The sequence below is a fragment of the Rhinatrema bivittatum genome, chromosome 8 (assembly GCF_901001135.1).
Source record: "Rhinatrema bivittatum chromosome 8, aRhiBiv1.1, whole genome shotgun sequence".
NCBI classification, from domain to species: domain Eukaryota; kingdom Metazoa; phylum Chordata; class Amphibia; order Gymnophiona; family Rhinatrematidae; genus Rhinatrema; species Rhinatrema bivittatum.
Genome location: NC_042622.1, coordinates 201,115,296 through 201,134,763, shown reverse-complemented (window position 1 = coordinate 201,134,763; position 19,468 = coordinate 201,115,296). Strand labels below are relative to the sequence as shown.

The 19,468-nt window shown below is 43.2% G+C and overlaps 1 protein-coding gene across 4 annotated transcripts in view; it reads left to right on the top strand.

Annotated features, from left to right (window-relative positions):
- The window catches only part of NLK (nemo like kinase), a 642,623-nt gene that overhangs the window by 269,662 nt on the left and 353,493 nt on the right, over window positions 1-19,468 (top strand). For all 4 annotated transcript variants that reach the window (XR_003858197.1, XR_003858198.1, XM_029612542.1 and 1 more), the window contains one exon: window positions 5,501-5,630. Coding sequence is in view for 2 of the 4 variants with exons in the window: in XM_029612542.1 (XP_029468402.1) it covers window positions 5,501-5,630 (130 nt within the window). In the remaining 2 variants the exon portion in view is untranslated. The remainder of the gene's footprint in view (window positions 1-5,500; window positions 5,631-19,468) is intronic.

The following is a 19,468-nucleotide window of genomic DNA, read 5'->3' as shown; positions in this document are numbered from 1 at the left end:
CAGGCAAAGGCTTACCTTCCTCTTCAGAGGGTCCACACCCTAATATCCCTGGCTCGCCAGCTCCAGTCTCAGAACACTGCCACGGCTCGCCAGTTCCTCATTCTCCTAGGACACATGGCATCCTCGGTTCAAGTCACTCCCATGACCCGACTAGCCATGAGAGTAACACAATGGACTCTACGACACCAATGGATTCAAGCTTTTCAGCCTCTGTCCTCCATAGTCACAGTCACACAAGCGCTGCGCCTATCCTTAACCTGGTGGACGACTCAGGTCAACCTCCTTCAGGGCTTACCTTTTCTTCCACCGGATCCGCAAGTAATCCTAACCACCGACGCTTCTCACATCGGTTGGGGAGCCCATGTGGACGACTTTCAAACCCAAGGGTTATGGTCCAAAGGGGAAGCCGAACACCAGATCAATTTCCTGGAACTTCGAGCAATCCGCTATGCGCTCCGAACTTTCAAAGATCATCTATTTCATCAGATAATCTTAATCCAGATGGACAACCAAGTGGCCATGTGGTACATAAACAAGCAGGGAGGCACAGGCTCCTTCCTTCTGTGTCAGGAAGCTGCGCAGATCTGGGCGGAAGCCCTCTCCCACTCCATGTACCTCAGGGCCACTTACCTGCCGGGAGTAGACAATGTATTGGCAGACCAGCTGAGCCGTGTCTTCCAACCACACGAGTGGTCACTCGATCCTCTGGTAGCGACCTCTCTGTTTCACAAGTGGGGTTCTCCCCGCATAGACCTCTTTGCGTCCCCTCAGAACCACAAAGTGGACGATTACTGCTCTCTCATTCGGAGCCAGCACTCTCGGCCGAGAGATGCATTCTCCCTCAAGTGGACAACCGGTCTGCTCTATGCATTCCCTCCACTCCCTCTTGTGTCAAAGACTCTCGTGAAGCTACGCCAGGACGGAGGAACCATGATCCTGATAGCACCTTACTGGCCACGCCAAGTATGGTTTCCAATACTCCAGGATCTCTCCATCCGCAGGCACATTCCTCTGGGAAAGGACCCGCATCTGCTCACTCAAAACGACGGATGCCTCCTCCATCCCAACCTCCAAGCCTTGTCCCTGATGGCATGGATGTTGAAAGGTTAGTCCTTCAACCATTTAACCTTTCAGATTCCGTTTCTCGGGTCCTGATAGCTTCACGAAAGCCTTCCACAAGAAAGTCTTACTCATACAAATGGAAAAGGTACACATCATGGTGCACTTCTCAGTCCCTTGATCCCCTTTCCTGTCCAATCTCCAAATTCTTGGACTATTTATGGCATCTCTCTGAATCAGGTCTTAAAACCTCTTCTATCAGAATGCATGTCAGTGCGGTAGCCGCCTTCCATAAGGGTATTGGGGGTAATCCTATTTCAGTACAACCCCTAGTAACACGCTTTCTTAAGGGCTTACTCCATCTAAAGCCACCCTTGCGTCCTCCGGCCCCATCCTGGGACCTTAACCTGGTTCTTGGTCGTCTAATGAAACCTCCTTTCGAACCTCTGCACTCCTGTGACTTGAAATATCTCACTGGAAAGTGTTATTCCTTTTGGCTGTTACTTCAGCTCGCAGGGTTAGTGAATTACAGGCCCTAGTTACCTATCCGCCTTACACTAAGCTCCTGCAGGACCGGGCGGTACTCCGCACTCACCCTAAATTTTTACCTAAGGTAGTTTCGGAGTTTCATATCAATCAATCTATCGTACTACCTATCTTTTTTCCCAGGCCCCACTCCAACTCTGGAGAGCAGACCCTGCATACCCTAGACTGTAAACGGGCTCTAGCTTTTACCTAGACCGTACAGTTTCTCACAGGAAGAGCACTCAATTATTCGTCTCTTTCCATCCTAACAAGTTAGGACAACCTGTGGGTAAGCAGGCTCTTTCTTCCTGGTTGGCGGACTGCATTTCTTTTGCTATGAGCAAGCTGGCATTCCTTTTCAAGACCGTGTTAAAGCACACTCTGTGAGGGCCATGGCGACGTCAGTGGCACACCTTCGATCGGTGCCGCTTCCTGACATCTGCAAAGCTGCAACCTGGAGTTCTCTCCATACCTTTGCAGCCCACTATTGTTTGGACAAGGCTGGAAGACAGGACTCCATCTTCGGCCAATCTGTCTTGCGTAACCTTTTTCCAACCTGATGTACCAACACCCTTCCACCTTCCCGGTAGGGTGCGGATGCCCTTTCCCAAATTCCACCCCACTTGTACTGCCTGTTGCACGTCGTTGGGTACATTTGGTGCAAGTCGGACATCCTCAGCTCGGTACTCACCCATTTGTGAGGACAACCATCCTGCTTGTCCTGTGAGAAAGCAAATGTTGCTTACCTGATGTAACAGGTGTTCTCACAGGACAGCAGGATGTTAGTCCTCACGAAACCCGCCCGCCACCCCGCGGTGTTGGGTTCGTTTTGTTTTTACTTTCTAGGCACTGCCTGTAGCTTAGAAAATCAGACTGAAGGGAGACCCCTGCTGGCTGCAGGGTCAGTGCCTTGCTGGGCATGCCCAGTAGGGGCCAGTCAAAGTTCTGTTTAAACTTTGACAGAAGTTTTCCGTGGTGGGCTCCATCCTCGATGTCACCCATTTGTGAGGACTAACATCCTGCTGTCCTGTGAGAACACCTGTTACATCAGGTAAGCAACATTTGCTATCTCTGCACTAGCTGCCTGCCATTAGTTCAAGGCATCTGTACTTTTATATCCATCTCTATTGCAAGTAAACCAGTGATTGTAATGAAGGTACTGGGTAATCTTCATTGAGCAACAGTACTAGCTGCCTGCCATTATTTCAACATATCATATATAGTGACATATAAATTCATTAGAAAACATTTTTATTGTTGTGTACAAAACATTTTATCAAAAATCTTCACAAAACATTTAATTACTATTCATAGTTGGATACATAGAGTAAATATTCACCATAAAAACACATTCATACATTCAAGCATACCATTAAAAAGTATTCTTTTTTAGAGAATCTGTATAATACAATTGTTCCACTCCCTCTTTACACCATTGTATGGTATTTCTTCCGTTGTTCAAATTCACAAAATCATACTCCCAACATGTTTTGCCGTGCATTCGGCTTCTTCAGGGGAGCATAATACACAGATCTTCGAAGGTTTCCTCCACAAAATCACCCCAATGTATCCACACTCAAAATTCACAATATCCTATTCTTACCACATACCGATAAATCAAATTTGTTGGCTCCACAATGTCACCTTTATCTCTGTTATAATCGTTTAAGCATTCATCCCAACACACCGATTTTTCAGAGTCCACATCTCCAAAAAGCCTTTACCGTTGACTTCCATTAAAGCACTCCCATCTTTCAGAGAGTCCACATCGTCGAAATACCTTTGCTGTTAGCTTTCATCTATTATGCTAAAAAATCAACCTTCCCAAGCACTCGGTGTTCTCGCACAGCTTTCACATAACAGCTGTCACCTGCCTTCCTGCTCTGAGGGGGAGGGGACGCTTAAGTGGGAAAAGTTGTGCATGGGCGCACATGGGGCATATCACAGGGAACACTGCAGCAGCACAGTATTTCCTCTTCAACTGCTGGCAGGTTGAACTTTGCCAGCAGCCTTTCTTCTTCTTCAGCTGCCAGTGGGTTTGGCTCCACTGATAGTCCTGCAGCCTCTTTTGTTGCCACCGACCCTTCCCTGGGTGTGCTGCCCCGTGCAAATGCATGGTATGCACACCTGGACACGCCAGGCCTGGAGACAGAATCTCAATATGAATCCTGCATCTTTAATTCTATAATATTCTCTTCCATTACCTCTCAATCGCTGCCCTGAACGGCTAGGCTCTTCCGAGATCTCATGCCCGTCCCCTGGCACAAGGCCCTCCAATGGAGGTGGTAATGGCCAGGTAATTCTATTCTACTGTGACATAAACCTCTAATTCCATTGCCACCATCCAAATGTAAGAACTAGGGTGAATGAGCTGGAGCTACTCCATCACTGGCCTTCTTACAGTCTGCCAGTGTCTCCTTCCTCATTACTTTTATACTCTTCCCAGTTCCCATTCCCCCTCCTTTCAAAATGTACCTGGTAGAGACCTGTATCCACTTTCCCTCCTAAATTCACATTTTTTCCTGCCCTTTTTAGACTGCTAGTATTCTATTTCTCTTTTCTTTCCTATTCCTTTTATCTGCATGGCATCCTTCCACCTTTTCCTTCCAGTACCTTTTATAGAGTGAATGGGAGCCTGCCTGTCCTCTGCACTATGACAAACTCTTTATTTCCTAGCGTGTAGCAGATGGACTCAAAACAAGTGGGTATAGCGTACTCATGCTAGCAGTTGGAGACAGATCTGATGTCAGCACGGGGTACATATACACCCACAGGAAGTGTAGCAACTCAGTAATTTCTGTCTCCAAAGCAGTTTGGAGCTACCTTACGCTCGCTGAGCATTTTTCCAAATTATAACGACTAAATTCTTTGCAGAAATCCTACCTGAAGACGAGCCCCGCACTCCTGAGGTGATACCCTCGGGTCCCTCCCCCAGTTGAGTTTCCCGAGGTGATTTCCGTGGTCCCTCGGGGGTATATGTACCCCGTGCTGACGTCAGATCCGTCTCCAACTGCTAGCACGAGTACGCTATACCCACTTGTTTTGAGTCCATCTGCATACACTAAGGAAAACGAGATTATCAGGTAAGTAATCTCTACAATGTTTCTCCTTCCCACCCTATACCAAGGTAGTAGTCATTCAGCAGAAGTGCTGGATAGTTACAAATATCGTCCTGAGTTTTTAAACATTTTTTTGTTATATGCAGTTTTCATATCAAGTAGTTTCTGAAAAGTGTCATCCTTTAATTACTAAGTTAAAAAAAAACCCAGACATATTTTCTAAGATTAGACACAAAAATATCAAAATCCTTAATTTTGATACCTACATGCACAGAATAGGGAAATTATTTATTTATTATTTATTTAACGCTTTTATATACCGACATTCGTTTATCACATCACAGTGAACATATGAAGGATGAAAGGAAATTACATCATAACAAATTGAGTAACTGTGCTTTAACAAAAACAATATGGAAAACTGTAGTTCGAAGGGCGAAAAGTAGGTAGGAACATAAGAGATCAGAAGTAGAGAAGAACAGATAACTATAAATATTGTGTCTGTGATGTACATGGGGAAAACAATTTCAGGAACGTGCTTGAGGGGGGAAGAGTTTGAAGGGTTGAGTGTGAGTGTGAGGGGGAGTTATTGGTAGGCTTGCTTAGACATACTTGACCTCTTCCACAATTTATAATAAATTCTTGTGTCTGAATGTAACTACACACTGAACAATACTTTCACTTTTCTGTTCAGTTTTGAGGTTCTCTCACAAGAAGAATGTGCAAGAACAGGCTTGTTATCAAGGAGTCTTAGTCCCATTAAGAATCATTTTCTTATTTTATCAAATTTTAAATTTCTGCTATAGACAGATAAAAATTGGATTTGCTTGTCATATTTGTGATGCTTTTTTCTTTAGGTCAGTGACTGATCCAAGAGATGGAAAGAGAGTTGCACTGAAAAAGATGCCCAACGTCTTCCAAAATCTGGTCTCTTGCAAAAGGGTCTTCCGGGAATTGAAGATGTTGTGTTTTTTCAAGCATGACAATGTAAGTAAAGATTTTCTTATACAACTGTTTCATGGGTTAAAAAGAAACACTTACTAAAAAAGAAAGAAGAGTGTTAAGAATTTTTGTCTGTTCTTTTCTTTGAGCATTCCTTAGTAAGAGATAATCTTCATTGTGTAGTTGTGGCAAAAGTACAAATAAAAGCCCTTGTTTCAGTTGCAAAATCAAATCCATCCATATTAGAAAGCTTTGTAATGTGCAGACATTTATAGTACTCTTTAAAAGAAAAAAAAATCAGTGTGAAAAAGATGATTACAGCTACAATGTTGAATAATTCTTTTGACTTTTCATGAATAATTTGGTTTTATATAGAAATCAAAAATTAGTGTTTGTTCTAAAGTGGTTGCAATCTTAGTCCCCTTAACTACATAGAAATAAAGTTCACCAAACAAATTCACCATTCCAGTCTCTACAGCGTCGTAACAGACAACTACAATAAGACTCTCACCCTGTCAGAACGCCAGTCGTACAACCTCGCTACCTCCGCACCCGAACCTCGATCCATTCACCCTACTCACCTGCAGCCTCACCTGCAAGCTTCCAGCATTCTTCCAGCCTCACCTGCAAGCTTCCAGCATTCCTCACCTGCAAGCTTCCAGCATTCTTCCAGCCTCTTCTGCAAGCTTCCAGCATTCATCCAGCCTCACCTGCAAGCTTCCAGCATTCATCCAGCAAGCTTCCAGCATTCATCCAGCATTCATCCAGCTTCCAGCATTCATCCAGCCTCACCTGCAAGCTTCCAGCATTCATCCAGCCTCACCTGCAAGCTTCCAGCATTCCTCACCTGCAAGCTTCCAGCATTCTTCCAGCCTCTTCTGCAAGCCTCTTCTGCAAGCCTCTTCTGCAAGCTTCCAGCATTCATCCAGCCTCACCTGCAAGCTTCCAGCATTCTTCCAGCCTCACCTGCAAGCTTCCAGCATTCTTCCAGCCTCACCTGCAAGCTTCCAGCATTCTTCCAGCCTCACCTGCAAGCTTCCAGCATTCCTCACCTGCAAGCTTCCAGCATTCTTCCAGCCTCTTCTGCAAGCTTCCAGCATTCTTCCAGCCTCACCTGCAAGCTTCCAGCATTCATCCAGACTCACCTGCAAGCTACAAACACTCCTCCATCCTCACATGCAAGCTACAAACACTCATCCATTCTCACATGCAAGCTACAAACACTCATCCAGCCTCATCTGCAAGCTTCCAGCATCCATACAGCCTTACCTGCAAATTTACAGCAGTCATCCAGCCTCACCTACAAGCTTCTAGCACTCTTCATGACCCATCTGCAAGCTTCAAATACTCATACACCATCCTCTGCAAGCCTCTAGCCTTCATCAAACCTGCACATACAAGCCTCCAACTTTCACATAGCCCCTCCTTCTTAATCCTTCTAACCTCGCAACATAGTCCCTACAAATGGCCCCATTTTTCACAATTCCAATTCTTCAACATTATACACCACCTAAAAGAATTTCTTTCCGACATGCCCAACAACACAACCTTAAATCCCTCTCTTCAATTTTGATCACTCCTTCCACGCAACTTCTAGGCCTCACCCTTTTCTATTTAAGCCTTTTCAATGCTCAATCTCTAACGAAGAAGTCTGTAATCTTAAATGACTACCTCACCGACGTGAAACCGGAGATATGTGCAATCACTGAAACTTGGTTAAAACCATCAGACACAGCAATAATTAATCAACTACCTACAGAGGCTTACGACTTCTTCTCGCTTCCTCGTCATAAAAAAAAGGGAGGAGGTATTCTTTTAGCAACTAAAAAGGACCTCAGATTCTCTCTACATCAATCCAATTCCAATTCAAAACTTGAATTCGGCTTCTTCACCTCAGACAAGCTCCAAATCCTTCTCGTATATGCTCCCCCAGGACTCTTGGAATCAGATGCTTCACCACTGGTCGAACTAACCTCCTCCCTCATCAACTTTGACTCGCCAGCTATCATTCTAGGTGATTTCAACATGCACGTTGATAACCCTACCCTATCACCTAACTGTGAAACACTACTCACAGCCTTCACAGCGCTAGGCTTCACTCAATTAGTTAACAAACCTACCCACAAAGCCGGCCACACGCTAGACCTGATCTTCGTTAACGCTGCAATCAAGCCCGCATCTATCCCAAATTGTACTAAGGTCCCGTGGTCAGATCACTACCTCATAACAACTTCATTCTCTATAAAAGATACCAACCCAGCTTGCACTCCTTCGCCCTCCTTCAATTACAGGAAAACTTGCTCCCCTGAAGACCTTAACAATCACCTTTCACCACTACTCCACCAACTGGACCTTACAGATCCGAACGCAGTGCTTCGATCATGGAATACAATCACCGAAACTATAGCTAACAAGCTATGCCCCCCTATTACAAAAAAACCACACCAGAATTCCTCCAAAAGACAGCCATGGTTCTCTTCTGAACTAAGAAAGCTCAAACTCCAACTAAGACAAAATGAGGCTAAATGGCGCAAAAACCCAGGAACCAACACCCTTTCAATCTACAAATCATCTCTGCATCAATACAAATCAAGCACCTTAAGATCCAAGAGGGACTACTACGCCTCGAAGATACACAACCTTGTATTCGATGCCAAAGCCCTCTTCAGCTATGTAGCCAACCTCACACAATTAAACCAACCAGAGATTGCTCATGACCAAGCTCAATCGAAAGCGGAAGAATTAGCTCTATTCTTCAGCAACAAAATCAATACTCTTCTATCACAGCTCCCCACGAACCCCACTGTTCCACTAACCACTCCTCAACCCTCAATCAACTACACTCGGTTAGAAGAACTTGACACAACTTCATCCATTGAGATCCAAGGAATTCTTAGGAAAATGAAACCTTCCTCTCACCCTTCAGATCACATCCCAGCCAAAATACTACTATCAATTCCAGAATCTATCTCCATAACCTTGGCAGATATCATAAATTGCTCTACCCTGACAACCTCAAACTTGCCTCACTCAAACCCCTTCTCAAAAAACCAAATCTCGACCCAAACGATTCTAACAACTTTAGACTGATAGCCAACCTCCCATTCATAGCCAAGATAATGGAAAAATTGGTAAACTCACGACTCTCAAACTACATTGAAGATAATAACCTTCTATTCCCATCACAATACGGATTCCGTAAAACCTTAAGCACAGAAGCCCTCCTCATCTCTATGACTGACCACATCATCCTAGGCTTAGACAAAGGACAAGCCTTCCTTCTGATACTACTCGACCTCTCGTCTGCATTTGATACGGTCAATCACTCCCTTCTCATCAACCAACTAACAGCCATAGGTATCTCAGGCACTGCCCTATCATGGTTCAGAACCTTCCTCAGCAACAGAGGATATAAGGTTAAGATTCATAATAAAGAATCCTCTCTTCACCCCGCGTCAGTAGGAGTCCCTCAGGGCTCATCCCTGTCTCCTACCTTGTTCAACATTTATCTGTTACCCTTATGTAAACTTCTCACCGACCTCAATCTCAAACACTTCCTCTATGCAGACGATATCCAGGTCTTGATCCCCATCGAAGAGTCACTCGCAAAAAACACTGTCTCACTGGGAAACCTGCCTCCAAAATATCAAACAGCTTCTCACAAGTCTCAACCTGATACTAAATTCATCAAAAACGGAACTTCTACTCATCACACCAGAAAACAGCTCCCTCACACTCACCCATCCTACCGTACCAAATACTACACAAGTAAGAGACCTAGGAGTTCTAATTGACAATCACCTAAACCTGAAAGCCAACATCAACAAAACCACCAGAGACTGCTTTTATAAGCTCCAAGTGCTGAAAAGAATACGACCTCTCTTCCACACACATGACTTTAGAACGATTCTACAATCAATCATTTTCGCAAAGCTGGACTATTGTAACACCATCATGCTTGGTCTCCCCTCATCACACACCAAACCATTGCAAATGGTCCAAAATGCCTCCGCCCGTATACTCACTAACACCAGGAGAAGAGAACACATAACCCCTATCCTGATGGACCTTCATTGGCTGCCCATACACTTCAGAATAATCTACAAGGCCATTCTCACCATTTTCAAAAACATCCATCAATTAGCTCCAATCGATCTCCATATCCCCCTCCGATTACACCATTCAACAAGACCAACAAGAGATGCTTACAAAGGATCACTTCAAGTACCTCCAGCCAAAACTACCAGACACATCACGCTTAGAGATCGGGCATTCTCCACAGCCGGTCCAACTTTATGGAACTCCATTCCCCCGGATCTTAGAATGGAACCCAGCATCTCAACATTCAAGAAAAAACTCAAGACATGGCTGTTCACGCAGGCATTTCCTAACTCCAACATTATTTAACTCCCATCAATCAACACGCTTCGCTAGTAATAACGTTAATAAATGTTATTTATTCAATGCTATTGATACATATATATAATTATCTGATCTTCATTTTCCTTCTCACTCCAAGTTATTGATTTCCTTGTTATATGTAACTGCTTTTCTGCACTATTGTTCAAATTGTAAAGTTTTATTATTATTGCACCCCTGTTTCTTGTGAACCAGCATGATGGGACTATCGTCCTGAATGTTGGTATATAAAAAAACTTAAATAAATAAATAAATAGTATAAAGTTAGACTGACAGCATTTGTCAGAAATGTATTAATTTCAATGAAACTTCTGCTATGGTTTGTTTTCTTTTAGTTTTTCATATCTATTAGATAAATGAGGCTTGACCGACGTGCTGCAAATGCGCAGTAGAGAGCAGCTCTACTGCGCATGTGCGGGCGAACATGTCAGTCAGAGCAGAGCGTCAGCTGTTTGAAAACATGGCGGCGGCGAGGAGTGGTAGCGGCGGCGCGCGTGAGGGAGGGAGGGAGGGACCTCCCCCGGAGATCTTCCGTTTGTGCCATCCGAAGGGGTTGTTAATGAGCTGAGAGAGAGGGAGGGGGGGAGTGACTGGGGAGAGGGGGGGATTGATGGAGGAGGGAGTGACTGGGGGGAGGGGGGGATTGATGGAGGAGGGAGTGACTGGGGAGAGGGGGGGAGGGGGAGGGAGTGACTGAGGGGAGGAGGAGGGAGTGACTGAGGGGGGGAGGGGGAGGAGGGAGTGACTGAGGGGAGGGGGGAGGAGAGAGGGAGGGAGACCAGAGGGGGAGGGGAGAATGAGGGGGAGGGGGAAGGAAATGGACCGAAAATTTTTTTTAATGTAGCCCGTTGTTACGGTCTTGACGGCTAGTATGATATAATACAAAGAAAAGAATGTGAGGAAGAATGAATTGTGGCATAATTTTGCAAGTTGAAAAGTGTAATTCACAAGTTCACAAACTTATGTTGTAGTCATTAGAAAGTAGATGACAGAAATTGCTAAAATCCTGTACTCATATTCAGCATGGTAGAGTTCTTTAATTATATATTGAGTACAACATTTATAGTTGTCACTTGCCTCTTGATAACAGCTAATTATAACAGACAGGTAGCTCTCAGTTGATTTGCTTAATGGACAGTTTCACTCCAACATTCTGTTTCACTCTGCAGGCATGCTGCCTGCTGTTCAGAGACTAGATTTTTAGGTACAGTAAAGAAGTTTCAAACTTCACAAAACAAATATCAACTGTAGCTCTTTCATTAGTCAAATTTTAAAGGTCAAATATTGTACTAGCAATATGTAGGGAGTACACAAATTAATATCTTGTCTTAAGTGTGATTACTTCATTTATAGCTATATTGTAATGTGAGGACTGTTGGAAGGGGTGAGCAAGATGAGTGGCCGCCAAGGGATGCCATACTGCTGCTGTCACTACAGCAGTGGCAGAAGTAAGCTTTTGTGTGGCTGCATCATTGGAAGGGGATCAGCCCCAGGAACCGGCTACATCATCAGAGCTCTCTGCCCCTCATATCCCCACCAAGCCAGCCACAACATCAGAAGAGGGAGCCCCACCCCCACCTCCAATCAATCACAATATTGGGGAGTCTAACCTCCTGAGGTTTCATTTAGCCCAGTGATGGTCCTGAATGTGGTCACTCTTAATCCATATAAAGACCTTAAAATACTTAGGGGTAGATTTTAAAAAAGCACGCCCGCGCGTACTTTTGTTTGCGCGACCGGCGCAAACAAGAGTATGCCGGATTTTAATAGATACACGCATAGCCGCACATATGTTTTAAAATCCGGGGTCAGCACGCCACAGAGTGGCCTCGGAGGGAACTTTCCTTCCACCCCCCCTCACATTCCCCCCCTTCCCCTACCTAACCCACCCCCCCAGCCTTATCTAAACCCCCCCCTGCCTTTGTTTGAAAAGTTACGCCTGCCGGCTGGCTGCCAACATACAATTCCCCGGCCTAGGAGCAGTTTCGGATGCCTCTGCCACGCCCCTGGGCCGGAACCACGCCCGCGGTCCCGCCCCCCTGATGACGCGCCGCGACATGCCCCTGACTTGTCTCCCTCCCCCAGGAAAGCCCTGGGACTTACGCGTGTCCCGGGGCTTGCACGCGCCTCCGAGCCTATTCAAGATAGGCTTGGCGTGCGTGGGGGAGCTTGGAACAGGTTTTTGGGGGGTACGCGCGTATCTTACGCCCGTACCCCTTTGAAAATCTGCCCCACAGTGAACTAACCTAATATATTGTGAACTAGCTTTTGAGAGTTATACTTTCTTCATTAATATTAATTTTGGTACTGATGGACATAGATATGGGAAATGAAGACTAGGCCCATTTTCTCTTCATGCTGGAATAGTACAGAACTTATTTTGTTTTCAACCTTTCACTTTCTTTTCCATCCCTAATCATTCTCTGTGCTTGTTTCATATCTTCTTGAATTTGAATACTGTTTTTGTTCCATCACCTTCACAGAGAGAATGTTCCATTTATCAACCACCCTTTCAGCGAAGAAATGTTTGCTTTGTTATTCTTGCCTATATTCTTTCCTTCCTCAAAGCACAACTCCTTGTTATAAAACATCTCTTCACTGAAAAATACTTGCCTCTTTTGAAATACTCATACCCTTGCAGTATTTAAATATTTAGTGTGTTTATATCTCACATTATCTTCTTCTCTTCCAGAGAATGTATAGTTAGTTCCTTAATTCTGACCTAAACGGGCTTTTAGTACATACTTTGAATCATTTTAGTACCCCTCTTCTTGATTGCTTCATCACAAAGTTTGACAGCTTAGAAGTCATTCGATATGACTGGTAGTCATTCAAACCTAAAACCCTTCCACATCCATCATTGTACTCCCTAAGTTTCTTTATTCAGAATGTGTGACTATTTTACATTACATCTTGATCCCTCCTCATTTTTCTATACCCTTTCCTTATTGTTCTTAGTGTTCTCTGAGGACAAACAGGGTGTTTGATGACATCAGTCAGAACCCTGGTCAGAAACCTTGACTTCATAACTTGTAGAGCTTTCAGAAGCACTACTGAGCATGTGCAGAATTGTCCCATATTCTCAACATTTCAAGGGGATCCCATCATTTCCGTCTTTTCTGTTGATCCAGTTGGTTCAATTTTTCTAAGGTATAAATTTCCTTACCTCTGAAACACCTTTTTTTCTACATGGGACCTCTGTTCAGAAGTTTTCTTCTCCTTCTTATTTCTGTTCATAGGTTTCAGACTTTTTTTCTGTATTTTTCTGAGGCTGCATTGGCACCAGTGTCAGTGAGGTCACTTTTATGTTTTAAAAATAGTCATTTTGATTTTACATTAGCTATTTTTCATCTGATGTCTACTGAATCAAAGACCACCAGCAGCTTCTCCAAGTGCAGCCACATCATATCAGTCACAGACCCACATGACAGATGAGTGCTGTCTTTTGGACATGATCACCATGTCTTGGAATGCTTTATATATGGGAAGATTTCCCAGAGGCTTTCAAACCCAGTTAGAGCTCATGGAAAGGCTCTTTGTTAGTTAAATCTGAGCTATCTATTTCTGAGCTAGCGACACTAAGTAAGTGGTACTGGAGCTGCACTGGATGCTAATGATGCATTGATATTGAAAAGGCATCAAACTTCATTAACATTTAGCACTGATAGAAATGAGGGGATAGATTTATCATCCAGTTCCTCCCACCAATGAAAATGAGGGGTTCCACTTCATCAGTATTGACATTGATAGAAAGTGATGAGGAACATCAAATGGAGACAAAGAAATACCTTCTTGTCCTGGTCAGTGCATGGTAACGAGAGCAGGGAGATATTAGCAGCAGCCATTTGTCCTCCCAAGCATCCTCACACAGAGAGTCTGGGGGAATGTGACAGCCTCCAACAGACTAAGTAAGTTACATCCTCTGATATACCTCAGGTGACCCATATATTGGTACTGACAATTTCAAGGAGGAGCTGAACATGAGAATCCAGGAAACATTGGAGTGTCAACTATTATTTATTTATTTTATTTATCGAGTTTTATATACCGTCATTCAGTTTCGTCATCATAACGGTTTACAAAAAATGCAATGTTTACCAGGTTAAGGATGTTAGCAAGGTTTCAAAAAGGTTCAAATGATTGTTAACATAGAGACATCATATACAAGTTATTTGCTGTTCAGTTTTTTACGTTTCAATTCTTTGTTATAATATATACTTGTGTTGCGTTTCAGTTTTCTTAAGGTTAGGCTGGAGGGGGTTAGCTTTGTTTTGTTCATTGGGTGAGTTGGTATGCTTTGGTGAACATCCATGTTTTTAGATCTTTTTTGAAAGTTTTTAGGTTTTCTTGAGTTTTGAGTTCCGTTGGGAGGGAGTTCCAGAGTTTCGGGCTTCCTAGAGAGATTGCTCTTTTTTGGGTTGAGGAGAGTTGTTTGGAACGAGTAGGTGGTGTCTTTAGAAGTCCTTTATTTGCTAATCTGAGGTTTCTGTTTGGGATATTTATTTATTTATTTATGTAGTTTTATGGAGTAACTTAGCCAGTTTTCTTGTTTTTCATATATGATTTTATGAAGTATGGATAGTATTTTGTATTCAATCCTGAATTTTATTGGTAGCCAGTGTAGTGAGATAAGTGTTGGAGTGATGTGGTCATGTTTTTTAGATCCAGTGAGGATTCTTGCGGCTGCGTTTTGTAGGATTTGGAGTGGAAGGATAGTGTTTAGAGGTAAGTTGAAAAGGAGTGAGTTACAGTAGTCCAGGTTAGAGAAAATGAGTAATTGAAGGACTGATCTGAAGTCATTGGTGGAAAGGAAAGGTTTTAATTGACGGAATGTTAGTAGTTGATATCTGTCTTTGATTTTTGTTGAGATGTGGTTTTTGAAAGAAAGCTCCTTATCAATTATTACTCCCAAGATTGCGGGCATGATTGACCGGAGATATAATCGTATTTTTGTTCATTAGGTTGAGTGGAGGAAGTTGAGAGGAGTTGTTCTTTCTGTCTAATATGATTATTTCAGTCTTGTTGAAGTTAAAGATGAGTTTTAAGTTGGTTAGTATTTCCTTTATTCTGCTTAGGTACGTGGCTGTTAATTTGTAAGTTTCTTCTAGTGAATTTTGTATTGGCATTAATATTTGAATGTCATCAGCATAGATGAAGTGGGTCAGATTAAGATTTGATAGGAATTGGCATATTGGAAGCAGATGTTGAAGAGCGTCGCTGATAGAGTGGATCCTTGGGGAACTCCAGTGTTTAGATTAATTTTCTTTGAGAGGGTATCGTTGAGCAGCACTTGGTAGGTTCTTTGTGATAGGCATGAAGAGAACCATTGTAGGGTTGTTTTCCTTTGCCCCAATTTCAGATAGACAGTCACTCATGATAGTGGTTTACTGTATCAAAGGCTGCTGATAGGTCGAGTAGGACTAGAAGGTAGCTGTGGCCATTTTCGAAACCTTTGAGTACGAAGTCGTTTATTGCTAGTAGTAGAGTCTCCGTGTTCAGTTGCTTTCTGAAGCCAAATTGCGTGGGTAGCAGGATGTTGTTTTCTTCCAGGTGGTCACTGAGCCATGTGTGGACGACTTTCTCAATGATTTTGGTAATGAATGGTAGGTTTGATATCTGTCAGTAGTTCAGTAGGTTTTCTGGATCAAGATTATTCTTTTTCATAATGGGTTTGATGATTGCAGATTTTAGGCAGTCTAGCTCAATTCCTTGAATCAGGATTGATATCAAAGCAGACTGACTTCCTTCCCAACCTGGAAGCCCTCAGTGGCAGTGCCTTCTATACTGGCAACTGAAGGGGCATCAGTATCAGTGGTACCCACACTGTCCATCTCAAGTGTATCGGGAAAAGAAGCTTTACTGATGCACTGGGATACATCAGAGTCTATGGACCCTTGACCAACTAAGGTCATATGTGTAGGTGTTAGTGGAGAGACAGATGCACATTTGGGCTACATTACTGATCTAGCTCTCAAATTTGGAGTATGAATCTTCCTGAGGATACAATTTTGGATCTGAAGATTTGTCTGAACATGTCCCCCTCCAACTCTCCTCCACATGAAAAGTGAAGATCTCTACCAAAGGACCTTTCCTTCTAAGATTTTGTAAGGGAACTATTTTATTTGAAGAAGGCAGATCCCAAGTCTCAAATGTTGTATATTCTCTGGTTTCTCCATCCCCTTAAGGCAGTGCCCATTCACAATAGTCTTATGGAAGCACAGATGTGAATGTGGGAGATCTCCTGTCTGCAAATCCAGTTAACAAGAGGGCAGACATGATGTATCATGTCCTAAAAGTTCCTGAATGTTGCAGAAAGCTTCTGTATCAGTCTGTGGTGGTTGAACTTGTTCTCAAGAAAGCTAAGAAGTCAAGACACATTTCATGGTACTCTAGGAGAGAGTTTCATACTCTTGATGCTTTGGGGAGAAAATGTTACTAGAATGCTATGCTTCCATCCAGTATAAGAACAAAAGATATGCTATACTGGATCAGACCAAGGATCTGTCAACCCCAGTATCCTGTTTGCAATACTGGCCAATCCAAGTCACATGTACCTAGCAAATACCCAAGCATTAAGTAGATCCCATGCTACTAATGCCAGCAGAAAGTAGTGGCTATTTCCTATTGATTAATAGTTTCCTCCAGGAAATTATCCAAACCTTTTTTAAACCCAGCTATACTAACTTCTTAACCATATCCTCTTGCAATTGTGAGTTGAGTGTAAAGAATTTTCTCAGATTTCTTTTAAATGGGTTACTTGCTAACTTCATGCAGTGCCCCCTTAGTCCTTGTATTATCTGAAAGAGTAAATAACCAATTCACATTTACCCATTCAAGTCCTCTCCTGATTTTGTAGAACTCTATCATATTCCCCCTCAGTTGTCTCTTCTGCAAACTGAACAGCCCTAACCTCCTTAGATTTTCCTTATAGGGGAGCCGTTCCTTGCCCTTTATCATTTTGGTCGCCCTTCTCTGTACTTCCTCCAGTGCAGCTATATCTATTTTGAGATGCAGCAACCAGAATTGCACACAGTATTCAAGGTGTGGTCTCACCATGGAGTGATAGAGACATTTATAAGACAGGCGAAGAATGAATTTGAAATTAAGTTGGCCATAGAGGCAAAAACTCATAATAAAAACTTTCAAAAATATATCCAAAGCAAGAAATCTGTGAGGGAGTTGGTTGAACTGTTAGATATTTCCATTAACAAAAAACACCATACCCCATGGTACAACAATGAATTAAGGATATTTAAAACACTGAGAAAAGCTGAGAGACATTGGAGAGCTTCTCTTTCCACCGAAACACTAACTAACTACAAATTTCTGTTACATAAATACAACAAAGCCACCAATAAAGCAAAAAAAGTATTCTAACAAAATAAATAAATTTCAGTATAATCCTAGTGCTCTATTCTCATACATAAAAGTCCTGACCAGTCCTGATGTCGGAGTTGTTTGAAACTCCGACATCAAACAACTCTTCTAATTGCGATACAATTGCTCAATATTTTAAAGAAAAAACTTTAAACATAATAAAAAAAACATAGCTCCCGTGAACTGTAACCAAATTATACTACCAAGCAATCCTAAGGACCATTTAACCTCCTTTGACACAGTTTCATCTCTTGAGGTCAAAGGTACAATTAAAAAAATGAACCCAGCTGCCCACCCAATTGACCATATCCCAACTAAACTATTAAAAACATTCAGCAATATAGTATCTAAACCTATTGCTGATATAATTAACTTGTCCATAACCGAAGCTAATGTCCCACTCACTTTAAAATCTGCAATAGTAAAACCAGTCACAAAAAAAATCACAAGCAGACTTATATGATCTCTCAAACCTAAGACCCATTTCTAATTTACCTTGTATATCAAAAATTTCCGAGAAAGTAATTAACAATCAACTAACAGATTATCTGGAAAAACATAGTACCCTGTACCCAGCACAACACGGATTTAGAAATTAATTTAGTACAGAGCCCTTTTAACTTCACTACAAGATATCATCCTAAGAGGAACCGATAACAGCCAATCTTACTTCCTGATCTTACTGGACATCTCGGCAGCCTTTGATACAGTTAACCATAATATCCTCCTTGATAGACTAAACGAAATAGGCATTAAAGACTTAGTGCTCAAATGGTTTAGCTCTTACCTAATGGTAGCTCCCAAGTGGCTGCGCAGGCCATGGTTCGCAGATTTGCTTCATCTGGTAGTGGACGGTCCACTGCGATTCCCTGCGATCCCGAACCTTCTTCATCAGGGACCAGTCTGTTTCGACCAGGTCGATCGCTTCTGTCTTGTGGCATGGCTTTTGAAAGGCAGCGTCTGAGGGGCAAGGGCTATTCTGATGTGGTGGTCACTATGCTCTTGCAATCGCGTTAGACGTCTACTTCTTTGTCTTATGTTCGAGTCTGGAAGGTATTTGACTCCTGGTGCGTGGCGAGGGAAATTGTGCCCACTCGTGTCGCTGTTTCCGATATTCTTGGCTTCCTTCAGGCGGGTTTAGCCAAGGGCTTGTCTTGTAGTTCTTTACGCGTTCAAGTGGCAGCTCTTGGTTCTTTACGCGGTCCTGTGCAGGGCGTACCGTTGGCTACTCATCCAGATGTCGCTTGTTTCCTTAAAGGGGCGAGGCATTTGCGTCCCTAGGTGAGCTTCCCTTGTCCATTTTGGAATCTGAATTTAGTTCTTAAAGCTTTGTGTGCTCCACCCTTTGAACCCTTACATAGGGCGACTTTGAAGGACTTAACGTTGAAAGTTGTCTTTCTGGTGGCCATCACTTTGGCGCGAAGGGTTTCCGAGGTTCAAGCATTGTCCTGTAGAGATCCTTTCCTACGGATCTCCGATTCTGGTGTTTCCTTGCGAACGGTCCCTTCATTTTTTCCTAAGGTTGTTTCTTCTTTCCATTTGAATCAATCTGTAGAGCTTCCGTCGTTCTCCGCTTTGGATAGGTCAGACCCTCTTTTGCGGGATTTGCGGAAATTGGATGTTCGTAGAGCTCTTCTACGCTATCTGGAGGTTACTAATGAGATTCGAGTCTCGGACCACCTCTGTGCTCTGGAGCGGCCCTAAGAAAGGTAACATGGCCTCTAAGACCACCATAGGTCAATGGTTGAAGGAAGCAATTAATTCAGCTTATTTATTCCATGGTTGGCCTTTACCTGAGGGTCTTCGGGCACACTCGACTCGGTCTCAGGCCACCTCTTGGGCGGAATGCCAGCAGATTTCACCACAAGAGATCTGCCGGGTGGCTTCGTGGATGTCCTTGCATACTTTTGCAAGGCATTACAGACTTGATGTTCGGGCGCCAGGGGTGGCTAACTTTGGGGAAGGTGTGCTTTGAGCAGGCCTCTCCGGTTCCCATCCCAATTAAGTGCTAGCTCTGGTACATCCCAGAAGTCTGGACTGATCCGGGTACATACAGGGAAAAGAAAATTGGTTCTTACCTGATAAAT